This window comes from Heterocephalus glaber, unplaced genomic scaffold (genome assembly GCF_053883595.1).
Source record: "Heterocephalus glaber isolate CG9 unplaced genomic scaffold, H.glaber_assembly_v1.0 deba00001532, whole genome shotgun sequence".
Taxonomy (NCBI): Eukaryota; Metazoa; Chordata; class Mammalia; order Rodentia; family Bathyergidae; genus Heterocephalus; species Heterocephalus glaber.
The window spans coordinates 28,160,699-28,187,927 of NW_028258330.1; the positions used below are offsets into that span (position 1 = coordinate 28,160,699).

Sequence of the window (27,229 nt, forward strand, 5' to 3'; positions counted from 1 at the left end):
ATAGTAGGTGCTCAGTGAATAACCGCAGCTGTAGTTACTTGATTGACAGGAAACTTAGGGCACACTTGCTAGGGTCTTGACACAGTTCTTTGAAGGAGGTCATAATATTTTGTCCCGGTTACAGGGGAGGACATGGAGGCACAGAGAGGTAGAGAAACTTTCCCAAAGCCACACAGTGAGAAAGGGCCAAGCAGTCTAGCTCTTAATCTCCATGTGATGGGTAGTCTGTGAGACCAGATAGAGGGGCATCTCCCTCTGCTAGGTGTGGGGGCAGGTGAGGTTGGTGACCAGCTCATAAGGGAGTTCATGGGGACCAGGGAGAGGTGAGGTGGGTGGTGAAGCTTCATGAGAGGGGACGACATGGAGGTAGGGGGATCACTAAGCAAGGTCAGGGCAGGGAGGAGGGCGCACAAGGTTGGCCTCCATCCCCTGAGCAGCAGGCAGCTTCCATAAGGGCCTGACCACCTTGCCGCCCACCTTGGTGACCGTGGCCCGCAGCTCAGGCTCAGAGGCATCTCCTGTAGGAGCTGCCAGAGTCCCTGTATCGTGGCTGGGTAAAGCCAGGCTGGACCCTCGGGGACCACATGCCTGTAGGCTTCGAGTGGGTGGGGGCTGGGCTTCTGCCCACCAGTGTCCCCAGGGAGAGGCTGTCTGGGTGTGGGCGGGAGGAGGGGGCACTTCATGTTCCCAGAGCTGAGACGCACCAGAGCGGCTGTCAGAGAACAGCGGGTGCCGTGGGCAGGGGCTGCTGGCAGCGTCCCCCAAGGCCCAGCGCCATCAGCACTCAGGGGTGGGCCAGCTGGGGACCCTGGAGAGCTGACCTTGGGGAGGCTGAGGGAGAGCCGTGCTTGTCACTGCAGGGTTCCCCGTGGTCACCCTTAGTCCTGGGGGGCTCTGCTACGGGATCCCTGAGTGCCAGGCCTCTGTGCGGTGCAGATGCTGAGCCCGTTTGGGGATGTGGCTTGCCCAGAGTCCCTGTGATTCTGATGGCCACATTTTGATTAGTCACATGGAACCCCTGGGGCCCCAGACCTGCTTGGTCATGGGTTCTTTGGGACCACTGTCTCCTCTCCAGCTTCTCCACTGCCCAGAGCTTGTGGGTCTGGGGCCCAAGAACCTTACCTTCAGTCCCAGTGCCCCTGCCCACATCCTCATTCAGGGGCAGGCCTCAGCCTTGCTGTGTGACCCAGGGCTGGGCATCCCCTCTCTGAGTCTCAGCTCCTCCTCTGCAGGAAGATTGCTCAGAGAGCCTCCTGGAGACCAGGCTATGACCTCTTGGCCTCCCGAGCACCCTTCCCAACCCCGCCGAGGCTTCTTGGCAGTGGGCTCTGGGTAGCATCTAGGTGGGCTGGGGTGCAGGGAGTGAAAGCCCCGACCTTGCCAGCTTCACTGAGCCCGAGCTCCGTGAACAACCCGGCCATCCCCTCCTGGTAATCTCTCTGTTGAACACAGGGCCTTGGAGGAGGACGAGATAGTGGGAAATGGGATCGGTTGAGGTGGAGCCAGCCCCCTGTGACTCCCTCTGACCCGCCCCTTGCCTTCTCTAATGGCTTCCCCTGGGCCTGAGCCAAAGCAGCCCCTCTGCCTGGGTCACACCCTCTCCATGGCTGCCCAGCCTTTGCATTTGGCAGTGATGTCCCTCTCAGGCTCTGGAGCCGGGGTCAGTGTGCCCTGACGGAATCTCCGTGAGTGAGGCCTCCTTCCCCTGACCCTGCCTGGGGTCCCGAGAAGCCTTTGTGCTGTCTTCTCAGCTTTCCAGGCCATCCTGACCTGAACTGATGAGCAGATCCCCCTTGGGGCTCCCTCAGGCCAGTGGCAACCCAGCCAAGCAGGGCTCCACTCCGGCCAGACTTCCCACCCAATGGCCCCTGCTCGCTTGGCATTTGTGCCTCTGTCCCCAGTGCCTTCCTCCTGGCTGCCCTCCCCAGGCCTCCTTTTGGGTGTGGTGGAGAGGATGGGTCTTGGGTCACTTAGATCTGGTTGGCATCCTGGCTGTCACTTCCTGGTGGGGCAGCCTCCTGCAGCCCCTGTATCTGGTGTGGCTGCAGCCTGCTCCAGGCTGCTGGGAGCATTTCAGGGGCAGTGTGAACTCCAACAGGAGAATGTGAGGGGGGACGCACATCACCCCATCAGCAGCACCCCCTGTGACCCCTCATCCACCCCGGCCAGCACTGGAGCTGCCAATAATGACCCTGGGATCAGGGAAGGGGCTGGTTAGACATCTCCTTGCCCCATGGACTTTTCTCAGCACCCTGAGCAGTGGCCGCTTTTAGGGAGAAGGTCATTGCGGGAGGGATGTGGCACAGCTTTGGAAAACTGGAGTTTTAGGCACACTGTTCAACTTGTCTGTGCTTCAAGTTTCCTCAGCTATAAAATGGGTAAGAACAGCACATAGTAAAGGGTGGATAAATATTAGCCGTTACTGCTGGCCTCACCCACTCCTCACTCTGAGGCCAGTGTCCTTTCTACATCCCAAACGTGCATAGAAGAACACTGCAGGTGAGCAGGAGGTCATTTGATAATGAAAAACAAGAGATTCAGTGATGGTCCCTGCTCCCAGGAGCTGCCTGCTAGCACGGGGTCCTAGAGGAAGCTGGAAGAGACACCCACGGTGGACCGGGCTCAGCGGGTGGGGCCGGTGCTGGCAGGACCCACACCATAGGTTGTTGCGAGGCATGCGTGTCTTCAGCTAGGAGCCAGCCGTGGAGGTGCACAGATCACCTGCTCATTCCAAGGTGGTCCTTCTTAGGCCTTTGGGCACCTGCCCACCTCAGCTCTGAAGTTGGGGCGGTGGGAGTGAAGGAGAGGCCCAGGCCTGCCCCATCCCCTCTCTATTGTGTGGCCTGGGGCCAGCCCTCTCCCTCTCTTTTGTTTTGGAAAATGAGCTGGCCAGTGGATTCTGCTTAGTGCCCTGTGAGCCCAGCTGAGACTGTCACCTTTGAGAGGCCTCAGAAGAGCTGGGGCCACAGCTGGCCCTCAGCTCTCTTGGGTGGTGGCCTGGGCACCTGACTTGGCCTCTTGGAGCCTTTCTTGTCTCCTCTGAAAGACAAGTCTGCCTGTCCCTGTGTCTCAGGTCCTGGGAGTGCTGGGGAGCAGGATGTCACAGTGGAAGTCTTGTGGGCAGTGGTAGGAAGGCCCCGTGTCAAGGCTGGCCCGCGTGCCCGAGCGGTGCTGTGGGAATGTCCTGTGGACTCTCTGATCTTGCCCGGCCCTTCAGCCCCCGTGCTGTGCCTCCCGGGCCCAGGCAGGCACCTGGTTTGGCCTCTGTGCTCCCCGCTCCAAAGGTGCATGCACCCCGCCCCCCACTGCCTCCTCTATCCCCACCCACTGTCTGCCTGGGTTGGGCCGGTTATCTGGAGACATTCCCGGACCAGCAGAGAACGGCTCCCACTCTGGACCCTCTGAGAAGGTGCGATTGCTGATATGGGCTCTGCCTGGGCCTCCTTTGGGGGATGGGCCTGGTGTATAGGAGACCCCAGAACCCAGACAACCCAGATTTGTCTCCTGATGCTGTCTCTTAGGAGCTGTGTGACCTGGGCTGGGGATGTAGCTCAGTGGCACTGTGCCTACGGGGAAAGAGCAAGGTCCTGAGTTCAATCCTTGGTACCAAAATAAAGGAGCTACCCACCAGCCAGCTGTTGCCATCTGAGAACTTATTGTTCCTCCCACCTGCGAGACCCCAGGATGAGGGCACCCGTGGCTCTGTCTGGTGGGTGGGACCCCAGGGGCTTTCCTGTTTCTGACGGAAGGCAGAGCTGAGAAAGAAAGGCTGTTTCAGAAGTTCGTCCCGTGTTCACAGAGCAGTGCAAGTATTACCACAGCTGATTTCAGGACATTTTTGTTACCTCAGAAGAAGCTGTACACACATCACAGCCATCCCCTGCTTCCCCAAGTCCACCCACCCCCAGGCTGAGGCCACAGTCCACCTTTGGCTTCTGAGATTTGCCTGGTCCCCATGTATGTGGGATTCATACAATACAGGTAAGTGGTTTTGTGACTGGCTTTCACATGGCATGTTTTCAAGATTCTTTTAAAAAATACATAGAACTTTTTTTTTTTTTGTACCAGGGATTGAACTCGGGTCCTTGTGCTTGTGCAGCAGGCAGCGAAACCACTGAGCTAAATCCCTGGCCCATAGAACGTTTTTAATTGACACATAAACGTACATATTAATGGGGTACCATGTAATGTCTTGATACATACATACATTGTGTAATGTTCAAGTCAGGGTAAGCATATCAGTCTCTTCCAACATCATTTCCTCCCAGTGAAAACATTCAAAATGATGTCTTTTTTGAAATATGCAGTCAGTTACTGTTCTCTGGTGTCACCTTGCTGTGTGAGCAGCGGAGCTTATTTCTCCTGCTCCTCTTCCTGTCCTCCGGGGCCTCTGATAATCATCGCTGTGCTCTCACTGTCTGTGAGATCCTTCGGCTCTTTCAGATCCCACAAGTAAGTGAGATGATGCCTTTTTTATCTTCCTGCGCCTGGCTTATTTCATTTAACATAATGACCTCCATTTAATCCATTCATATTGTCACAAATGACAGGATCTGATCTTTAAAAAAAAATAGCTGTGTACACATCCCACATCTCCTTTATCCATTCATCAGTTGATAGTCACTGGGGTTGTTTCCATTACTTGGCTGTTGTGAGAAGTGTTTCAGTGAACATGGAAGCGCGATGTCACTTGGACATGCTGATTTCATTCCTTTGGCCATTTCTTTGTTGTTGTTGTTGTTGTTGTTTTGAGACAGTGTCTCATGCTGTAGTTCAGGCTGGCCTTGAACTCACTATGCAGCTCAGGCTGGTCTCGAGCTCTCAGTGATCCTCCTGTCTCAGCTTTCCTTGCTGGGACTGCAGGTGTGCATCACCACAGCTGGCCATACACAAGTTTTTGTGCAGACATATCTTTTCATTTCTTATTGATGGATACCTAGGAATGGAATTCCTGGGTCATATGGTACCTCTGTTTTGGTTTTTTTTTGGTACCAAGGATCGATGTTTAACCCTTTGAGGATGTGCCAGGCTGTTTCTAAAGCAACTGCCACCATTTTACACTCCCACATCAGCAGTGAATGAAGGTTCCGAGTTCTGCACAACTTGTCAATACTTGCTCTTATCTGTCTTTCTGATGGTAGCCATCCTGGTATGTGTGAAGTGTTACTGCTTCCTGGTTTTGATTTGCATTTCTCTAGTGACTGATAATATTGAGCGTGTTTTCTTGTGCTTATCAGCCACTTACGTACCTATTCAAATCCTTTGCCCATTTTTAATTGAATTGTTTTTGCTATTGAGTGGTAAGAATTCTTTGTTTTTAGAGATGGGGTCTTGCTATGTAGTTCAAGTCAGCTTTGAACTGGTGATCCTCCTGCCTCAGCTTCTTGAGTGCTGGGATTATAGACACGCACCATCACTCCTGGCTAAGAATTCTTAATATGTTCTTGATGTAAGTCCCTTGTCAGATATGTGATTCACAAATATTTTTCTTTCACTCTGTGAGTTATGTATGTATGTATGTATGTATGTATGTATTTATGCATGATATCAGGGACTGAACCCAGGGCTTTGCACTGAGCTACGTCCTTAGTCTTCCCCGCCCCCCTTTAAAAAAAAATATTAAGACAAGGTTTTGTTAAGTCGCTAAATTGCCCCAGACTGGTCTTAAACTTGTGATTCTCCTGCCTCAGCCTCCCAGAGTGTTGTGATTACAGGTGTGTGCTGTTGCACGAGCTCTTTTTACTTTCTTGATGGAATCTTTTGGAACACAAAAGTTTTAAATTTTGGTGAAGACCAGTTTAGCTAATTTTTCTTTTGTGATGTGGGCCCTATTGTTATATCTAAGAAATCATTGTCATCCAAGGTCATGAAATTTATGCTTGTATATATTCTTCTGAGTTTTTGAGTTTTACCACTTACATTTGAATTTGTGATCCATTTTGAGTGAATTTTTGTGTAGGGTTTGAGGAAAGTATCCAGCTTTCTTCTTTTTCTTTTCTCCTTTTTCTTTCCTGGTGCTGAGGATTGAACCCAGGGCCTTCTGCATGATAAATGTGCTCTCTACCATGGAGCTTCACTCCTACTCCTTGCTTTCTTCTCTTGCATGTGGATATCCAGTTGTTCCTGCACTGTTTGTTGAAAAGACTATTCTTTCTCCGTTGAATTGTCTTGGCAACCTTGTCAAAAATATCCCTTGACCATAAAGGTGAGGGCTTACTTCTGGGCTCCATCCAGGTTTGGTCTGTTTGTACACCAGTATCACACTGTGTCTTGCTTACTGATCTTTGGAGCAAGTTTTGGAATTGGGAAGTGTGCATCTTTAGCTTTGCATTCCTTTTTTGAGATTGTTTGAGTATTCTGAATCCCTTGACTTTCCATTTGAATTTTAAAGTCAGGTTGTTCCTTTTTGCAAAGAAGGTGGCTGGATTTTGTCAGGGCGTATGTCATATGAGTGATCGGTTGGAGTCCTGCCAGCTTTACTGGCGGTGTGCTTCTGACCCAGGAGCACGGATGTGTCTCCATTTACTTATGTCCTCTTTACTTCCTTTCAACAATTTTTATAGTTTTCAGACTATAGCATTTACATTTCTTTTGTTACTCTTATTATAAGAGGTTTTTTTTGTTTTTGGGTTTTTTTATGGTGCTAGGTATGGAACTCCGGGCCTAGCACACACTAGGCAAGTGAGCTAGATTCCCAGTCCGAAAGTATTCTTTTGGTGCTATGGAAAATGTTTTTTTAAAAAAAAAATTCATGAAAGCACTTTCTTTAAACCTTGTTTTTTATCAGACATACTTGTCATACATATTGATCACATTCATCATAGGAAATTTGTACCTGTACATAATATATCTTAATTCTTTCTTTTCCCCATTCCCTTCCCTACTTGTCAACCCCTCCTCACCTACCCATTTTTTAAAAAAGCTTTGTTTCCATTTTTTGGATAATGGTTTTCTTAATTTTTTCGGTTTATCCATTGCCGGTATATAGAAATACAAGACATTATTTTCTTGAGCTGCTAGAGGTCCAGCTCAGGGCCTTGTGCATGCTAGGCCAAGTGCTCCACAGCGGAGCCCCAGCTTGGCTGTTTTTACATATTGATCTTGCACTCTGCAATCTTGCAGAAGTCTTTTATTATTGTATATTTTTAGTGGATCCTTAGGATTTTCCTATGTATGGGATCCTGTTATCAGTCCATTGAGGTACTTTTACTTCTTCCTTTCCAGTCTGGATGCTTAATGTTTCATCTCTTCCCTAATTGCCCATTCCAGTACCATCTTGAACAAAAGTGGTGCGAGTGGACCAGGTGCTTGTTCCTGGTCATCGGGGAAAGCGTCCAGTCTTTCACCATCAAATATGAGGTGCACAGGCTGTGGGGTTTCAGATGCCCTTTACCAGACTGAGGAGAGTCCTTTCTTTGGGGTGTTTATATCATGAAGAAGCACTGGATTTTGTCAAATGTTTTTTTTTTTTTTTTTGAGACAAGGTCTCTCTATGTTGTTCAGGCTGATCCTGAACCCACTATGTACCCCAGGTTGGCCTGGAACTTGCAGCTATCCTCCTGCCTCAGCCTCCTGAGTGCTGGGATTACAGGCGGTTGCCACCAGGCCCAGCTGTCAAATGGTTTTTCTGCATGAATTGAGATTATCACATGGTTTTCTACCTTTATTTTATTGATAGAGTAAAGGTAGGATTCTGTTCAGCCTCTCAGGAGCTGGGACACAGGCGTGTGCCACTGATCACACCCAGCCACGAAGAGCTAGTTTACTGCGTGCTTAAGTGGAAGTGGTTTACATAAAGCAGCTCATTGGCTCCTCACCTAACACTATGAGAGTCTCTTGTTTGTCCCACTTTCTAGATCGGGAAATGAGGTACAGGGTATTATAGTTTACCCAATGATCCAGGAGCTAGTGAGGCAGGACTCAGGCAAATTCGCTCCCCGAAGAGGTCAGCGAGCCAGGCAGGCCCGTCATGATTTTGGAGTGTGCTCTCTTCCCCCACCTGCACAAGCCTGTGAGGCTCGCGGCCTTGTTTCCAGTTTTGCAGCCGAAACAGTGAGGCTTGACCTGGAGGTGTATTTCGTTGATTTTCGGAAGTTAAGCCCACCTTGTATCTCTGAGACAAAGGAATACCTGGCCATAGAATAGAATTCTTCTAATATGCTGCTGAATCCAGTTTGTAGTATTTTGTAGAAGACTTTCCCACCCATATTCCTAAAAGATAATAGACTCGTGACATCTTTGTGTGGTTAGAGCATCAGGGTGATGGTGGCCACATGGAATGAGTTGGAAAGTGTCCCTCGGGGAGGACACTTAGGCGATTCTGCCCAAGTGTTTGGTAGACTTTACCAGTGAAGCTAGCTGGGCCTGGGCTTTCTTTGTGAGAAGTTTTAAAATTACTAATTCAATCTCTTGTTTTTAGGTTGATTTAGATTTTCTATTTCATCTTTGTTTTGGTAGTTTGTCTTTTTCGAGGAATTCACTCATTTTGTCTAAGTTATCTAATTTCTTGGCATAGTTGTACCTAGTGTTCCCTTGTCATGGTCTTTTTTTCTTTAAGGATAGTAATAATATCTTCCTGATTTTAGTAATTGAATCTTCTCTCGTTTTTTCTTATTCAGTCCAGCTAAACTTTGGTCGATTTTGTCTTTTCAGAGAACCAACCTTTGGTTTTGTTGATTTTTTTTCTCTATTGTTTTTGTACTTCATTAATTTTTGTGCTAATCTTTAATTCTTTCCCCTTATTTACTTATGTTTAGTTTGCTCTTGTTTTGCCAGTGTCTTAGGTGGAAGTTTAGATTATTGTTTTGAGATATTTCTTCCTTTTTAATATAAGCATTTACAGCTATACATTTCCCTTTACACTCTCTTTTGATATGTTGTGTTTTCATTTGCATCTCAAAGTATTTTCTAATTTCTTTTTCTTTTCTCTCCCTCCTTCCCTTTCTTTCTATGATACTGGGGATTCAATTTAGGGCCTTCACACTGAGCTGCATCCCCAGCCCTTTTTAATTTTTTTAAATTTTGAGAAAGGGCCTTGCTTAGTTGTCCAGACTGGGCTTGAACTTGTGATCCCGCTGCCTCAGCCTTCTAGAAAGCTAGCATTACAGACATGCACCACCACAGCCACCTGTTTCTTTTTGTGTGTGTGATTTTGTCATTGACTGGTCATTGAGAAGTATTTTGATTTTCACCTATTTGTAATTTCCCAGATTTTGTTCTGCTATTGATTTATTCCATTGTGGTCAGAAACATATTTTGCATGATTTCATTCCTTTTAAATGTATTGAGGTTCATTTTAAGGCATGGCACATGGTCTATCTTGAGAGGGTTCCAGGAGCACTTGAGAAGAATACTGTTGTTGGGTGGCTTGTGAAGTTTTAATTTGCATTTATCTTATGAGTGAGATTGATTATCTTGCCATGCATTTAGGAGCTATTTGGTTTGCTTTTTCTATAAACTATTTGTGGTCACTTTTCTTATTTTGTGGGAGCTCATTGTATATTAAAAAAAAAACTTTTTTCCATCATATGAGTTGCAGATATTTTTCCTAGGTTTATAGAGCCATGAAGACATTTTAGGTTTACATATAGACTGTTTTATCATTTTTACAATGATTTCTAGACAGGTGATATGGCATATACTTGTAATCTTAGCTATTAGGGAAGCTGAGGCAGCAGGATCGTAAGTTCAAGGGCAGCTTGGGCCTTTGGGGACAGTTTTTGGACCTTGCTTTTCTCTTTTGTTGATCTACTTATGTACTGATATTGCATACTTTCAGTTACTGTGACCTTATAGAAAGTTGGTTGGCCTGTTTTTCCCTCATTACTCTTCTTTTTAGGCATTTCCTGGTTATTTTTATCCACATACTTTTACTTATAGATTTTAAATAACTTGGCTTGTTAAAAAAAATTCCTGTTGAGGTTTTTATTAGGATCATATTCAACTTTTAGACTGATTTAGGAACATTTGATATTTTAATAATGTTAAACTTTCATTTTATTTTGCTATTGGCATGTAGATACATTATTGATTTTTGGATATTAATTCAATTACCTGACAATTTGCTTTTGGTTTAATAGTTTTCCAGTGGATTCTCTCAGATCTCCCAAATCTAAATCCATACTGTCTGTAACTGTTGAGATTCTTATGTTCTCTTTTCTAATTCCATTTTTTTCTTCACTGTTTCTAAGCTAGTTGCATTGGCAAGTATCTTAGAGTGAAATTAGCTAGTGGATGTGTGTCTGAGCCCATTCCAGCTGCTCTAACCTACTGGGTGGTTTCAACAACAGACATTTGGGTTGGTTAATGCATACTAAATTGTAGTTAGATAAAAGCAGGAAGTTCTGGCGATCTGTTATACAGTGGGGTGACCGTACAACACAATGATATACTTTCTATTTCAAAAAGTTTGAAGGATTGGGGTGTAGCTTAGTGGTAGAGCACTTCCTAGAATGCATGAGGTCCTGGGTTTGATCCCCAGCACTGCAAAAAAAACAAAAACAAAAGGCTTAAAGCAAGGGTCTTGGATGTTCTCACCATAAACAAATAATAAATGTTTGAGGAGTTAGATAATCTGATTTAAACATTAGCTAGGGCTGCGGGTGTGGTATAGTGGTAGAACATTTGCCTACCATGCGTGAAGCCCTTATTTCAATCCCCACCACTGCAAAAGATAAAACCAAACAAACAAAACAACCACCACGTGTGGAAACATCACATGATATCCCTTAAATACATACAATTTTTATGAATCACTTAACAGATTAATTAGAAGATTTGCAAATAGCAACAACAAAATCCCCAACATTTACTTCTAGAAGTTCTGGAGGCTTAGAAGTCCAAGGTCAAGGGGCTGGCAGATCAGTGTCAGATGAGGACAGCTTCCTGGTTTTCAGATGGTGTCTTCTAGCCAGATGGCGTCTAAATGGCATCCTCCCACTGCAGAGAGCCGGTGAGCTGTGGGAGCTGCCTCTTCTCTCGAGGGCACTAATCTCACCCTGAGGAGTCCACCCTCAGGACCTGATTACCTCCCAAAGGCTTGGCCTCAAATGCCAGCACTTTTGAATTAGGGCTTCAACATATGAATTTCAAGAGGACACACTTTCACCTCCTAGCAACAGGCCTGGCTTTTCTGGGCTGCTTCCCTGTGAAGGGGCTTTTGTAGGCCCTTGGTTTGAGTCACCTCCACCAGAGGCATCCCCAAGGGCCACACATGGGCTTGGCATGCAGTAGGGCTTTGGAAGCCCTTTGCCTAATTGAGAGAGTGATTAGAACAGGGGACAAAAGTTGGAAAAAGTTTTTCCTAGAAAAGATACTAGCCCCTGGTATTTGCTGAGCATTTCCTATGGGCCTGGCACTTTTCAAATTTCACCTCCTGTTCTTCCCATGACAAGTCCAATTGGGTGGAAATGCCTGTGCTGATTCCCATGTTAGAGGGGTAAACTGAGGCCCACCCGAGGCCCCAGAAGCCAAGCTGGCATCTGCACCAGGCATTCTGGCTCCTCCCCTGTAGTTTTAGCTCCTCCTTGGTGCTCGGCTTCCTGGGAGGGTCTGAGGTTGCTCTCATCCCTGAATTGCCCGGGGCACTGTGGGCGGTCAGCACAGTGAATGGGCAGCAGAGGTGCATCCTGAGGCCTTGCTCTTGAACCTTGAGCACCCAGCACTGCTGCACTCACTTGCTGTGTGGCCTCAGGTGAGTTTCTAGCTTCTCTGAACCTCGGCCCCTCCTATAAAGTGAGGGGAGCTGTAGTCTCTACTGCATTATGCTATCGGGACCAGCTCAGCTTGTCCTTGCACTTCAAGGCCCTGGCACCTCCTCTTGTATCCTCTTGCCTTGTTTCTCTGATCCTCTGCAATGACGGAGACAGCAGTGAAGCACATTGTGCGCTGTTGATCCAGCTCTCGTTCTTGGCCTGGCTCATGGACTCCCCTGGCACTCAGCTGTTAGTTACTGTTATCCCCACATTAGAAAGAGAAAGAGAGGCAGAGCCACTTGTCCAGGAAGCCGTGGCTAGTAAGTCGAGTGCCAGGACTTGGCGGTGTCCTCACGGCTGCAGAGCTCCTGTTTCCCCCAGCCTCAGAAGAGGGAGGGGACTTTGGTGCGGGGAAGGAGACCCACGTGCACCAGGAGGTGAGGGTGGACGCTGGGCAGAGAGGGCAGAGGCTGGAGGGCAGCCTCCCAGGCTGCAGTGTCGGGTGGCTCCGGAGAGTAGCTTAGGCCTTGTTCCAAGGGATGATGGGAAGCCCTCAACTGTTTTTTTTAAGTCTCATTTAAAAAAAATCATGACAAAGAAATTTCCAAATGTCAGTTGATAGAGGATATAAAGTAAAAAATGGGATTTTCCTCTCCCCATCTTATGCCTCTTGGATGAAACATTGTGGAGAGTTTGGACTCCTTCCAGAACTTTCTCTAAATGTCCAGCACACATGTGTGCATGCGTGTGTGCATGTACACACACACACACACACACACATACACACACACAAGCCAGCTTTCTTTGCAGAAGTAAAAGTAGCTCATGTCTGCTATGTGCCTGGCACCACACTAGGCCCACTGCATGTGTTATCAGCCCTACCATGTAGGCAGCATTCTGTCCCCATTTTCCAGATGAGGAAACTGAGGCTCCATGAAGCCCAAAGGAGATGGTACACTGCTGTCTTCTTCTTCGTATGTCACATATGTCGTGAGCATCTTCTCATGCCACACAGAGTGCTGGCTCTTCCTCTCTCTGCTCCTCCTCCCCTTCCTCCTCCTCCTCCTCTTCCTTTTTCTATACTAGGGATGGAACTCTAGGCTAGGCTAGTGCTTTATCAGTAAGCTATATCCTTAGCCCTCTTTTTTCAAAATTTTATTTTGAGTCAGGAACTTGTTAAGTTGCCCAGACTAGCCTCAAACTTGCAATTCTCCTGCCTGAGCCTTGCAGTAGCTGGGATTATAGGTGTGCACCACAGCACCCAGCTCTGGTTCTTCCTAATAGCTGCACAGGTGTCTCCTGGATGACTGGCCCACAGTTTGTTTATGCTGGACACTTAGGTTACTCATTCTCCATGAAGAGTGTTAACAGGGCTTGTTTCTGGTTATCTTTGTGGTTTATAGAGATGCTGCTGGCTTCAGGAGAAGGGTTCTGGGAGGGCCACCCCTGCTGCAGGAGGACAACAAGGAGGACACTGAGCCCTGGCCTGAGGAAGGGGGCTAGGAGGAGAGGGTTGGGTTGGAGTTGGAGGAGTTTTGGAGCTACCTCAGGGCGCCCCCCTGAGCAGAGCCCAGCATGAGGCCCAGCTCACAGAAGGTGCTCTGCAAACAGTAACCATCGGACCAGGCCTAGGGAGACACTGAGTCAGGTCAGGACCTGTGGCCTGTGAAGCCTGGGGATGCAGAGGGGAGGTATGGGGCCAGATCCTGGCCCCTGTGGGCTGCGACAGTGCAGCCTCTGTCTGGGGAGGAGCCCATGCCTGTGGTCAGGAGCGGCTCCAGGAGGAAAGAGACCGCCTTCCTCTGGGAACCTCAGGCACTCATGCGTGGCCCTCCCTGCTTCCCCTCAGCCCACCACAGTCTGCCTCCACTTGGGAGTGTGCAGATGGCGGAAGAGATGGGGTAATAGCTTTTCTCAAATGGGCCAGTCATGGTGATTCTGCGTTTGGGCCCAGCCCACAGGCCTGCAGACCCATCCCTCCTCCTCCGGGAAGAGGCAGAGGCCTGAGGTCTGAGCTCCTGGAGGGTGGTCTCTTCCAAGTTTGCACAGATGGCCTTGGCCTCACAGAGGCTGGACCCCCACCCCGAATGGACCTGTCATTCCTCAAGCACCTTCTGCTCTGCTGAGGGCTGAGACTCTGGCTCTGTCTAGGAGCAGGACTAGGCTGCCTTATCTGCTCCTCCACTTCTGCCCAGGAAATCTGGCTGCTCCACTGAGAGAGGTCCTGGTCTTGTGGGCAGCAGGCTGGGCCCATGAGTCTCCCACTGGACCGCATGAGTCCTGCTTGCCCTGTGTGGCTCTCTGTCCCCACTTTCTTTTCACTCACTTGTGCTCTCTGGCCTCAGGCAAGGTCCTTAACCTCTCTGTGCTTCAGCTTCCTCATCAATGAAATAAGGATACTGTTAGTATCTATGTCCTAGATTATCATGAGGATCTGGCCCATCAGTATTTACAAAGGGCTTAGAGCCAGGCCCAGTAGGTCTGAGTTCAGGGAGTGTTTGTATGCTGCAGAGTGATATATGGTCTCTACAGTGTGACATTGCAGGGACAGAGCAGGATGCAAGTTATACATCTGTGCCACCTTGCAAACATTCCCAGAGCCCTACCCCGAGGTGCCAGGTCCAGCCTGGTTGCGGGGGCCATGGAGGTAGATCTGACCTGGCCCTGCCCACGGGGAGCTCTAACAAGGGTGCTAGATGGATCTGTTCTGTTTATATCCTGCATTCTTCTGTGGTCAGAGGAAACCCTTCAGGTCAGGACTTGGTTGTCTTCAAGGACAGGTCACTGGCAGCTTGCTCTTTGTATCCTCCTCTAGTTCCCAGAGTCCACCTGTGTGTGTGTGTGTGTGTGTGTGTGTGTGTGTGTGTGTGCGTGCACGTGTGCCTGTGCAGCTCTGGTGAAGGAACACAGGGCCTAGTACCTGCTAGGCAAGCACTGAGCCCCGCCCCAGCCAAGTCCACTCTGAATGATGGTTTCCATTTTACCCGGGACAGCAGGGGAGGCTGAAGCAGCCACCCCCCATCCAGGGAGCCAGTGATGGGGAGTGGGTGAGGATGTGACCTCCTCTAGCCAGGGGCTGTGGGTAGCCCGGTCAGCAGGTTTCTGGGGACCCCCGCTTTCGGATGGGCACCCTGACCTGAATGGAATGGGTTGCCATGGAAACTGGCTTTGCAGACACTGTCCCCAGCCTGATTGGCCTGACCCTCTGGCCCCTGGTGATCTCCCCAGCCCCACATTCTCTGAGCCAGACTGTCCTCAGGGACCCCAAAGGGCACAATGTGCCCACAGTATGGGCCACACCTCATTGTGCAGTTGAGCAGCTAGGGGGTGACTGGCAGAGGTTCACGGGGAGGGGGTGGCAGAGCTGGCTGTGCTGGGTCCCTGTCCAGGGCACTTCTCCCTATTCAGGTGCTCAGAGGCTTTCTCTGGGGCCTTCAGCATTTCAGAGCACACCCGGGACCCACCTCCATGGTGTGTCTGGAGCCCTAGTGTCACGAGAGTGACCCGTGGTGCTGCCTCAGTCAGTTGTCACAATGCCCCGCCATTCACAGAGAAGGGAATGGGACAGGAGGGAAGCCTGAGGTTGCGCAGCTGATTAGGGGCAAAGCAAGGATCCAGATCTGGGGAACCTGGCTCCGAAGCCCACCCCTAACTGCTGTGCTGGACCCTGGCTGGCCCCCTGCTCTGGAATGTGGTCTGGGAGGTTCAGGGCCATCCGGCAGAACCTGGTGAGGAGTGATCCAGCACTGACTATGTTGCAATTTCTCTCTACGTTCATAGCCCTGAGAAGTCTGTCTGCTTTATCCTTGCTTTGCAGATGAAGATGCCGAGGCCCAGAGAAGGGAACCGACTTGCCTAGGGACACACAGGAGGGAGAGGTGGAGCAGGGTCTTTAGTCCAAGACCTCAGACACCCACACCTGGTGTTTGTGCCAAGACCCCAGGCTGCTTCCCAGATCTTCTGGGACAGCACTGCCTTCCACCAGGTGAGGTGATGGCCTTGGGGTGGGGGCCACCGTGATGGGTGGGGAGGGGTAGGCGGGGCTGAGGGTGTTGTGGGCATTTTCATCTTGGTTCCTTTTGTTTCCCAATCTTTGGGGCTCCCAGATTTCTGGCTCAGAAGTCTCTCTTAACTCTTGAGTTGTCCCTCACTCACTGTCCCTCATTCATTCATTCATTCATTCATTCACTCAGCTGTTTATGAAGTACCTGGTTTGTGCCACGCTTTGTGCTAAGCACTGTGAACTCGGCAGTGAACAAGAAACAAATGCTCATGACAAAAATCATATAATCACAGGATTAAAAAATGGGCCATGTGCAATCAAGGAGATGCCGAAAGCCATGGGACTTAACTCAGTGAAAGGATTTAGGGAACCTTTCCTATGAAGGTGACGTTTTTGTGTGGTCCTGGGAATTGAACCCAGGGCCTTCTTACTGAACTATATCCCCAGCCCTTTTTTCATTTTGAGTTAGGATCTCATGAAATTGCTGATTTGCTCAGACTGGGCTCAAACTTGTGATCCTCCTGCCTCAGCCTCCCAGAGTGGTGGGATCACAGGTGTGCCCAGCTTGGAGGTGACTTTTGAGCTGAGAACTGAAGGAGGCACGAGTACTCCTGGTGAATCAGAATAGAGCATTTTCAGCAGTGGGAATTGTGTGTGCAAAGGCCCTGTGGCTGCACCTCCTGCCATACTGCTGCCTCAGTCGCCACTTTTAGCACCTTTCCACCAGTGTTAGACCATTTCCATTGGTCATATACATTCAACAAACCTACAGTAAGTCTCTCCAATGTGCTAGTGCTGGGGACACAGGCATGACTCAGATAGGGTCCCTGTCCTCGAGGGCCTCAACAGTGAACTCAAGGGGAGGTGGGGGAGGTCAGGGCTTCGGGTGACCAGGTATTTCTATGTCTGTCCCTGTCCCAAGGAAGCCCTTTGTGTGTGGCATCGGTAGGCTGGACAGCTGAGGAAACCAAGGCTCGGAGACCCCAGTCCCTCTCTCAGGGCTTTAGTTTCCACGCCTGCAGAGTGGGTGGGGGCGCCCTGAATCTCTGCCCCACGCCTCCTTCCTCTGTCTCCAGCCAGGACCATGGGCAGCAACAAGAGCAAGCCCAAGGATGCCGGCCCTCGGCGGCGCAGCCTGGAGCCCGCCGAGAGCGTGCACGGCCCGGGCGGCGGCGCCTTCCCCGCCTCGCAGACCCCCAGCAAGCCGGCCTCGGCCGACGGCCACCGCGGGCCCGCGGCCGCCTTCGCCCCCGCCGCCGCCGAGTCCAAGCTCTTCGGGGGCTTCAACTCTTCGGACACCGTCACCTCCCCGCAGCGCGCGGGGCCGCTGGCCGGTCAGTGTCCTCTCCCCGAGGGTCCCTGGCACTGTGGGCGGGAAGGGCTTGTCCACTGCGAAGGACGGTGCAGGCGGAGCAGAGCGGGATCTGGAGCGGAAAGCCGGTGGGAAGGGCCCCGCGGGACCGGCCGGCCCCTCCTGGCCCAGGGTCTGTTCGGCCTCTGCGCCCTCTGGTGGCGCCGCGCGGTCCCGCAGCCTGGCCCGGCCCAGCGGCGCACGAGTGCCGGCGCGTGAGATCGCGCTGGTCTGCAGGACTCGCCCGCCGAGAGCCACGCGCCGCGGCCCCACGGAGAGACACACGCAGGCGGATGTACGGGTCCATCAGAGAACACGCACACGGGGTACAGACCCACCGAGGCGCAGAGACGCTCGGACAAGGGAGCCTCAGACACACCCGTGCGTTTGTTCAGGACACAACAGTGAAGCCGCGCTCTGCCGGCAAAGGGCGGTCGTGGACTGTAGGGCATTCGGAGGAGGAAACCCCAGTGAAGGACGAAGGGCACGCGGGTGCCGAGGGCTGTGTGGCGGGTGAGGGAGTGTCATTTAGCAAGGGGGACATGGGCCAGCCTGCAGCCGGGCTTTCCCCAGACACCAGGTTTACACACACAGAAGCAAGACGACCCTCTTGGAGTGGGATTCCGCCTTCCTCAGCGCCTCGGCCCACTCGAACTGTGCCCTGCTCTTGGGGACAAACAGAGATGCCTGTCCTCACGGCCGTCGGTTGTGCGCGCCAGACAGACGCTAGCAGGGAAGCTCAGGCGCACACAGACCCTTCCTCAGTGTCCTTCTCCGTGGGGCGCTGGTGGGTGACAGAGAACGACCCCATCCCCTGGGTGCGGCGCCCCCTCCGCCCTTCTGACACCCCACCGCTCCCTGCAGGTGGAGTGACCACCTTTGTGGCCCTCTATGACTACGAGTCCCGGACGGAGACTGATCTTTCCTTCAAGAAAGGGGAGCGGCTCCAGATTGTCAACAACACGTGAGTGCCCCTTCCGTGCTGCCTTGGGGGACCCCGTGGGGTACAGCGCAGTGTGGGCAGTGGGGGTCCTGCCCGCCACGCGGAGCTGCCAGCAGAGGGCGGGGCGGAGCGGCTCCCACCCTGCAGTGCCCGGCTCCTGCGTCCTGGCTTGCGCCTCCCGCCCACTCTCAGCTCCTCCTTCTCTGCTTCTCTCTTGCTGGCCCTCAGGAGGAAGGTGGATGTCAGGTGTGTAACGCGCTACATGGGCGGCGGGCTGGGTGGCAGCTACGCTGGGGCTTGGGCTGCTGTCTGCATGTGAGTCCTCCACCGGGGTTCCTGCTGCGCTCTGCTCCCTGGCTGCCACCACCACCCCAGGCTTCTCAAGATCATCCTGCAGCCCCGGTTTCACCAGGTCCCCCCCTGCTCACCTCACACCTCCTCCTTGATCTGTCAGCCCACACTGAGAGCCAGCTACATGCAGGGCCCCATGAGTGCCCTCCTGAGCCTGCCCTGGCTGCCCATTCCAGCCCCAGGGGAGGCAGAGGGCCTTACTCTGTGCCCTCTCTAGGGTGACCACAAGAACTGGGAGGAGCAAGTGGGGCCTCCAGGGAAGGGCAGAGAAGTGTGCAGGTAGAAGGGCGGGAGGTGCAGAAGGGACTGGGCCTCCAGGGATGTGGAAGGCCAAGAGTCTGTCGGGCAGAGGAGAGCCAGTCCCTTGTGTCCTCAAAGCCCTGGCTAAGGAGGCCAGACATTTCTCCCTCACCGAGCAAGTGTGCCTTGCCTGTTCATGCCTCTCTTCCCCTGTGGATGTTCCCTCTGCCTGGAACACCCTTTTTCTAGTCTGCCTGGCAAACTCCTATTTGTCCCTCAGGATCCAGTGCAGGATTGCCTTCTCTGTGAGGCAAAAGGGAAAGAGGTGCCAGGTGCAGTGCCAGTCACCTTTACCCACAGTTTCCTCCTGTTTGCTTCTTTCTGTAATTCCTCCAGGCTAGTACTGATGGGGAGTCCCTCTGTTTTGCAGATGAGGAAACTGAGGCTCAGAGCTGTGAAGGGTCCTTGTCCAAGGTCACACGGCTGCCAAGTAACAAGGCCAAGACTAGAACTTGGGCAGTGGCTCCCTCCCTTCCCCAAGCTGCTCTCTGGGGTGGGAGGTCTTCCCCGGCTCCCCCTCCTGCCCCACTGTGTCAGAGCCTAGCTGTGGCTCCATTCTCTTATTGTCCTGGCTGTCACCTGCTCCCCCAAACCGAGAGCTCCTTAAGGTTGCTCTCTCATCTGCCTCATTCTGGGGCCCCATGTCACCTGCTGCCTGGCTTACAGGGTGCCCACCTGTGTTGGTGAACAGGCTGGAGGATCAGAATGGAATGAAGTGGTCACATGGTCACATGTGCTGTGCCCTGAGTGCGAGCCAGCCCCTGTGCTGAGCACTTTCGGGTGCATTGTTTTCTTTATATGCCACCAGAGCCCTGAGAAATGGGAACTATTACTTTCTGCATTTTACAGATGAAGAAATGGAGGCCTGGGAGGTGAAATGACTTGCCCAAGGTCGAGCAGCTACTAGAGGAGGTGCTAGGCGGGATGGCCAGCTCTCCAGCCTGTGATCCGTGTAGGACCCCAGAAGAGGAAAGGCTGGGCAAGGAGGGTGCATGGGATGATGACAGGAAGTGCTAGGAGGCTCTGCCGGAGACCTGGGACTGAGGTCACAGCTGGAATGAAGACGTGGGGCAGGAAAGGCTTGGGGACTTTGATTCTGCCTGTCACTGGGGTCAGAGGGCAGCTTCCCTACTTTAGTCTGGCCCTTCCCTCACTTCCTCCTACAGTCCAGAACCTGGGGGATGCTTGGCTGGGCTGAGGGCCCCTGGTGGGGTGGAGTGGGATGTGTGGGGCCAGAGCCTGAGTCCTCTGTCAGTGCTCACCCACCCCTCAGCCTTGAGTTGCATGGGGCAGAGCTGGGGGCTGGCGTTAGAGGAAAAGGGGAGGCAGAGGAATTGGGGGTGGGGCTCAGGGGAAGATGGCCATTCACACTTGAGATATTGGGTCTATACCTGCCCCAGGGCCACTGTGCTGTCTCTGCATTGTTGCTTAGGGTCCATCGTTGCTTAGTGCCCCCACCTGTGATGAATGAAGGGCTACCCAGGGCTCTGTGTGGGCGCAGGGCTGGGTGGCGGCCGGCAGAGCATTTGAAGGTGAGCCCGGCTACGGTGCTCATAGCCTGGATCCTGCTGCCAGATGGCCCTGGGCACTAGTATCCTGGGTGCTTCGTGGCCCTGGGTCTGAGGAAGCCCACTGGGGTCTAGGGTCTGACAACCCAGACCTCAGCGGCATCTCTGGGCCACTTTCCAGAAGATGCCCCCAGCTGGCTTCTCCTTCCTGGGCACTCTGGCAGAGACACCTCAGGACCCCAGGGCTGCCAGACGCCCTGCCTTTGTTCCTCCTCTCAAGACCTCCTGGCCTCACCCTCCCTCACCCACTGACCCCATGCCCAGGCCTTGGAAATCTGACTGCCTGGGCCCTGCCCGGGGTCCCACTGGCCGCAGCCTGGGGACCGTGTGTGCACTTCCCAAAGTGTCCCCGACCAGTCTCAACAACCTGAGTGAGTTAATGTCACTGCTCAAACTGCCATCATGTCCCAGCTTCCAGAGCTGCCACACCCCTGTCCACAAGGCCCCGACACAAGGATTAGGGTCCAAAAGTCCCGAGGCTCCGAGAGTCAAGGTCACACAGCTAGTGAGCAGGGTGGCAGGTGAGGGGCCAGGCAGGGAAGGTGTGGTCCCTTCTTCCCTGCTTCCTGCCTGACTGGACCCATCCGGGAAAGGTGGGCCACGCATGTGAGAGCAGGACTGGCCCTTGGCAGAGCCAGCTCTCGGGCACCTGAGGCAGGCTCAGACCTATTTCATGGTGGGGTAATAGTAACAGTCTCAGCGAGGCACAGTGTGTTCACACACTTTGCCTGCAAGGGAGATTCTGTGAATATTATCTCTTTTTTTACAGGCAAAGGGAACTAAGACTCAGAGAAGGTGTGTTATTTCCCTAAGGTCACACAGCAAAACCTTTTTGGAGCTGAAGCTGTGCTGCTTTGGATTTAAAAGAGGGTTTGGAGAATAGGGAGGCACACACAGATGTAGTGGTTTTATTTTTATTTTTTTAGCCAAGTCATGATACTAACAGCTCATGCCTGTTAGTACCTCCTCTTTGCTGGGGCCCATTGGCATTTCACCTCCTTGGAGGGAGGCACACCCATTCCCATCCTGTAGGTAGGAAACTGAGTGCGGGGCTGAGGTCACACAGGCAGCAGGGGAGCTGGGGCAGCTTGGGCAGCCTGGCTCCCAACCCAGACGGGGGTTGTGCAGTAAAACTGCTGTCGTGCCTGTCATCCCTGTCCTGCCCCTTGTGACAGCACCCCCCAGCACTGGGTGGTGAGGCCCAAACTCTCTATGTGTTGATGTCAGGGAGCTGGGTGCTGTCGGCTGAACCCCTTGGCTTCTTTGGCCCTGCTTGGCTGGGCACATGCTTCCTGCCGGCTCTGCTTGCTTGGGTGCTGGGCAGCTTGCAGACTCTGGCTTTGTCCAGCTGCCTTGTTTTGTAGCCTGTGACCTCAGACATTGGCGCAGTCTTGGAATGGCCTGTCCCCTGCCCCCCCTCCCACCCCAGTGTTCCACTGGCTCCTCCGAGGGTGTCAGCCTCCTTGAGGCCTGGGGGTGGCTGCTGTGTCTGCTCTGTGCACTCAGGGGCCCCAGTTTTCACTCTTTCTCTGCCATTGGTTTGCCATGCAGCTTTGGGCAAATCATTACCTTCTCTATGCCTCAGTTTCTGCATTGGCCATGAAGTCTTTGGGCTGGAAGCTCTCAGAGAGCTGTTCCTTGTGACTTTAGTCTTTGCTTTGAAGCTTTGGGCAAGTTGTTACCCCTCTCTGTGCCTCACTTTCCCCAGGTCTACAAAGAAAGTGTTGGTTTGTGGCTGTTCTTTCAACATCTCAGTCATAGTTTCCTCAGTTGGGGGCTGGGGCCTTGCTTTCTCCCTTGCAAGGTGGCCTTAAGAGTCAAAGGGGACAGAAAAACTGTGGATGGCCCCGCTGGGTGCACAGAGATGTGGGAGGGAGGTGGGGGGAATGCCGGGCCCTCTCTCTGAGCCCCGGGTGGAAGCTTGCTCCTGCCTCAGGGTGTGCAGTTGTCAGGTCACACGGTCCCAGTTGGGCCCCCTTGGCCTGGCTCCATCCAGACCCTCCTACCCCCTGCTGGCCTCAGCCCATCCCACTGAACCCTGCCTGGGGCGCACTGTGCCCTGGTGGGTCCTCAGGGAGCTCCCCAAACCCTGCTCTCCCTTGGCCTCAACTTCTCCATCTTTAAAATGGGCTGAAGAATATGTCTAGGAGCTCAGAAGAACGAGGAGCTAGGGATCAAGTAGACTGTGTGGCTGCAGGCAAGGGCGCCTCTCTCTGGGCTTGGATTGGAGTGGCTGGGCATCCTCTCAGGGGCTTCTGATGGAAACAGTAAAGCAAGGCGGCCAGCCCCACTGCACCTTGCAGGGAGCTGCTTACCTGGAGCTCAAGGCACACTTGACTGTGTGATCTTGAGCCAAGGCCTTTACTTCTCTGGTCTCAGGCTTCCCATCTCTACAGGGGGAATGGGAGTGGCTGACCCTAGTCCCCAGGCTGCCCTGCCCGGTGTCACTCCCTCACTCCCCATGGACCCTCTCCTGTGCCCTTTGGTTGCTTTGGATGTGAGGCCTCTGTGGCTGCCCCCTTGTCCCCTTCCCCAGCACCGCCTGGCTCTCCTGCTCTCTCCACCTCTCACCACCCCCATCTCTGCCTCTTCTCTCCTGTCGGGCTCTCGCTTGCTCCTCCCTCCTCTGTTTCTGGACCCCTGCTCCAGCCAGACCTGGTTCACATTCAGATGGCTGCAAAGGTACTTCCGCCCCTTCCCCGCACCCAGGCCCAGGTACCTGTCCTGGCTGGGCATCCCTGCTGCCCCTGTCCCATCACCTCCTCCTCATGGGGCAGTTTGCACAGAAGTGTCCTGGGCCCGGGGCTCTGCCACCTTGTCCCCCTCCACATGACTGTGTGACTTTGGGCAAGCCCTAGCCCCCTCTGGCCTCAGTATCCCCCTCCACACGGGTAGGCTGCAGGAGGAGGTCTATAGTTTCCAGCTAAGGATCTTTAGGGGTGACCTGTGATTTGTGACAGAAGTGAGCATTGCTGTAGTTTCTGGGCTGGTGCCTGGATGGTCAGTGGGCTTCAAAAGGGCTACCCCTTGCCTATCCCAAGGTTTCACCAGCCCTCAGATCTGGGCTTCTGAGTCTCAGGGCTGGGTGGACTTTGACAGTCTAGTTTGACATCTATCTCTGCCAGGGATCTTCTCTCAGGTACAGCGTTGCTTGTCCCCAGAAATGGGGAGCTTCCTCCCAAAGCAGCCCTTAACATCTCAAGGGGCTTTGGTACATCTGAAAGAAAGCTAACTTCCTGTCCCAGGACCATGCCTCTGCAGAGTTGGGCCTCAGGCTGACCAAGCTCAGTCCTGCCATGCACCTAGCTCATCTGAGCCAGCTTTGCCAGAGGCATTTGCACCAGGAGGGGAAGAATTCTAGGCCAAGGGCCACAGTCTCCTTGTGCCCCCTTGGCTGCCGGGCCGGCACAGCACCTGGGAAGAGAGAGCAGGCACCTTGGACTCACTGGTGACGACCCTTTCTTTTTTGCTCCCTTCTCCCATTCAGAGAGGGAGACTGGTGGCTGGCACACTCGCTCAGCACAGGACAGACGGGCTATATCCCCAGCAACTATGTGGCACCCTCGGACTCCATCCAGGCTGAGGAGTGAGTATTCCCTGGCGGCAATCTGCCTGCCTGCCCTGCCGGAGTGGGAGGCAGGGCTGCCCAGGGCCCATCCTGGGGAGAGGTGCTGTTGGCGGGAAGGAACCTGACACCGTGTTTGTCCCTCCCACACAGGTGGTACTTTGGCAAGATCACCAGGCGGGAGTCAGAGCGGTTGCTGCTTAACACGGAGAACCCGAGAGGCACCTTCCTGGTGCGAGAAAGTGAAACTACGAAAGGTAGGAGGTCTTGTGCTGGCCACTGGAAGCAGTTCTTTAGTCAGTAGTGTGAGCTGGTGTTGCAGGATGAATAGTAGTTTGGAATACAGAGTGAGAGGAAACAGCAGAATCAAAGCCAGGGAAGTACACTTGAGGGATACTGAGAGTAATCAGGGGGGCCAGAGGTACAGTGAAAGATGAAGCTTTGCTTCTCTGGACTTAGTTGCTCAGGATGGGAACAGGCACTGGTTGTCATGAGGTCTGAGTGCCACCCAGCAGAAGTCTGCTTCCCAGGGTGGGTGCTGGTATGATGGACCTCTTTTCTTTTCCCCAGGGGCCTCTGGGGACCCGGCTTCACCCTTCCCCCCGTAGTCCTGGCTCACTCCTCTCTGTCCCTCCCCCAGTAAGAGTGAAGAGCATCCCCTTCTCTCCAGCCCCTTGGAAAGTGGGTTGCAGCTGTGTGTTGCTATGGCAACCAACCTGGGCTGTTTCCTGTGGGCCTGGGCCTCAGCAGGAGATGAGAATGCAGAGCATCCATGTCCTGCATGTGCATTATGAGCAGGCACGCAGCCGGATGCACTTGTGTGCTGTGTGAAGGGCCAGGCATATGTGCACATGGGGGTGGGACTGGCCATGTGTCACTGTGTGACAGTGGTGGCTTTGTTCTGGTGCCCAGGGGTCTGGGGAGTGTAGATAGCTGTGAGCATACAGCCACTGGGCATGGCATGTCCGTGCATGTGTGCACATGTGCCCAGGGTTGGTGTCAGCCTCAGGCCTGTGACTTCTGGTACACACAGCCCAGGTCATCTTCAGTATACCAGGCCTGTCCAGTGTAGGCTTTAGACACTCGGTACGGGTTCAAGCCCCAGCTCTGTTGCTGACTCACTGGGTGATCCGAGCCTCACCGCTTTCCCTCATCTTTCCCTTCTCTACATTGGGATGGCATGCTCTACCTGAGGACTGTCCAGAGGGAGGACCTGGGCCATGGGGCTGGCCTTCCATCCCATGGCTGCACACTGCCTAGAGGTTCCTGAGCAGCACCTTCTCTGTCCTTAGAGTCTGACCTGTCATGGGCTCAGCCTTGTTCCCTACTAGGACCCAGGTGTCCCTGGGCTCCAGTTAACAGAGGCTCCTGGCCAGGCCTGCCTGGAAGGCTGTGTCTCTTTCAGTGAGAGCTTTTCTCAGCTGGCGGGAGACTTGGCCTTGGCAGCCTGCAGACCATCCCCAGACACAGGCCCCTGCCCAGGACTGCCATGGCCTCAGCCATCTTCCTGCTGCAGCTCAAGCCTGGGCTGTTCGGAAAGCAGGAAGGGGCTGGCGCAGACAGATCGTGGGCAGACCCAGAGGGCAGCAGCCAGGCCAGGACCTCTGCCTCGGTGGGCCATTCCCAGCCTCTCAGCTAATGTTTGCCTACTGTGCGCCAGGCCCTCTCCTGTGTAGTGGTACTGCATCTTCCCAGAAGCCCTAGGAGCACCCTTATTATGAAGACACCCAGGATTTGGAGGTCTTGCCAGGGCTGAGGATTTGTGGTGGGACTGTTACTCACAGGGCTGTGCCTTGGTGGCTATCCCTGAGGCAGGGAGAGAGAGATGGGGCTTCCCTGTGGTGTCAGGCGGGCAGGACACTGTGCCCAGGCTGTGTGCTAAGGGCTGTGGCCTGTGGAGGTGACAGTGCAATGGTCATGGTCCCTTTCCCTGGCTGTGCCCCCAGGTGCCTACTGCCTCTCTGTGTCTGACTTTGACAACGCCAAGGGCCTCAATGTGAAGCACTACAAGATCCGCAAGCTGGACAGCGGTGGCTTCTACATCACCTCACGCACCCAGTTCAACAGCCTGCAGCAGCTCGTTGTCTATTACTCCAGTGAGCTCTCGGCCTGGTGGGAACCCCAGGTTGCAGCTGCAGACCCTGGGAGGGGCCCTGGCACCCCAGGGCAGGGGCTTAAATTCTCCTGAGGATGCGCCTGTCTTCTCCCCCCTCTCCTTCCCGCCCCTGTGGCACCACTGCCTTCCACTCCTCTCCCCCTGCCTCATCTTTCCTCCTTGTCTTCCCTGAGCCCCTGCCCATCCCTCCTCCTCCACTGTAGCTGGCTGGTGAGGAGGGGGCTGCCTTGAGCAAGCTGAAAGGGAGGGGACAGGGGCTGGAGTTGATTGTCTCTGCAGCCTCAGGACCGGTCTGAACCGGTTACTAGGAGAGCAGAAGGGGCAGCTACATTGATTATAGCCAAGTTGGAGGAGAGGGTGGCAGAGGGAGCACTTGAGCCAGGGTGCTGGTGGGGTGGGGCAGGTGCTGGGTGCTGCAGTGGGGCCACCTACCTGGATACCCAGGGCCTGTGTGTGCCTGTGTGGCCCACCTCTTACCTGGCACCTCCTCCTCTCACCGGGGCCACTCACCCTCCTCTAGGATCCCCACCACTCTGGGGTGAATGCTTGGTCCTGTCCCCCGGACCCACCCTCCAGGGGCTGTTTTAGGATAGAGACCGAGAACCCGCAGCCCCTGTGTGCAGCCCACCCCATACACTCATGCACGCACAGCTCTCCCTGGCCATGTTTGTGGCTCTGAGGGGTGGCTGACAGAAGTCTGCTCCTCCTGGGCTGGGAGCTCCCTGAGGGCAGTTCCACGTGCTTGCCCCCCTCCGGGTTCCTGGCACTCTTCAAGCCCCATGAGTGAAGGAGGAAAGGCAGACTCTGTGAGCCTCTCACAAGGCTGCAGGGCCCAGGCAGGGTGGGTGCAGATGTTGGTATGGGCGCCCTCCTGTGAGCTCACCCATGTGCCCCACTGAGCTCTGCTCCCTGCCTCATCTCCAGAACACGCTGATGGCCTGTGCCACCGCCTCACCACCGTGTGCCCCACGTCCAAGCCACAGACCCAGGGCCTGGCCAAGGATGCCTGGGAGATCCCCCGGGAATCCCTGCGGCTGGAGGTCAAGCTGGGCCAGGGCTGCTTTGGGGAGGTGTGGATGGGTAAGGAGCACTGCCCCCCGGAGGCATGGCCTGGGGAGGGGGTTTGATGTGGTCACCTGAGAATAGGCAGGGTCCCTCCTGGGTGGCAGCTCAAGGCTCCCGGGTTCCCTTTTCTTTTAGTTGCCTCTACTGAAAGAGGGGGCCCACTTTTAAATGTGCAGCTCCCCAGTGGTGGCCCTCAGGTGTAGTCACCTACTACTGTATGATGAAATCCCAGGTCCTCACGCAAGGGGTGAAGCTGCACTCACTCACTGAGCCT

General features: G+C 53.5%; 1 protein-coding gene across 3 annotated transcripts in view; it reads left to right on the forward strand.

Moving 5' to 3' along the window:
- Src (SRC proto-oncogene, non-receptor tyrosine kinase) overlaps nucleotides 1-27,229 on the forward strand; it is a 48,308-nt gene that overhangs the window by 14,693 nt on the left and 6,386 nt on the right. Inside the window, exons 2-10 of one of the 3 annotated variants that reach the window (XM_004867799.3) lie at nucleotides 15,511-15,678; nucleotides 16,773-17,030; nucleotides 17,912-18,011; nucleotides 18,219-18,236; nucleotides 22,859-22,891; nucleotides 23,697-23,795; nucleotides 23,928-24,031; nucleotides 25,721-25,870; nucleotides 26,815-26,970. In XM_004867799.3, the coding sequence (XP_004867856.1) occupies nucleotides 16,781-17,030; nucleotides 17,912-18,011; nucleotides 18,219-18,236; nucleotides 22,859-22,891; nucleotides 23,697-23,795; nucleotides 23,928-24,031; nucleotides 25,721-25,870; nucleotides 26,815-26,970 (910 nt within the window). In that variant the 5' untranslated portion in view covers nucleotides 15,511-15,678; nucleotides 16,773-16,780. The remainder of the gene's footprint in view (nucleotides 1-15,510; nucleotides 15,679-16,772; nucleotides 17,031-17,911; nucleotides 18,012-18,218; nucleotides 18,237-22,858; nucleotides 22,892-23,696; nucleotides 23,796-23,927; nucleotides 24,032-25,720; nucleotides 25,871-26,814; nucleotides 26,971-27,229) is intronic. The other 2 variants (XM_087188969.1, XM_087188970.1) reach the window with 2 other exon arrangements.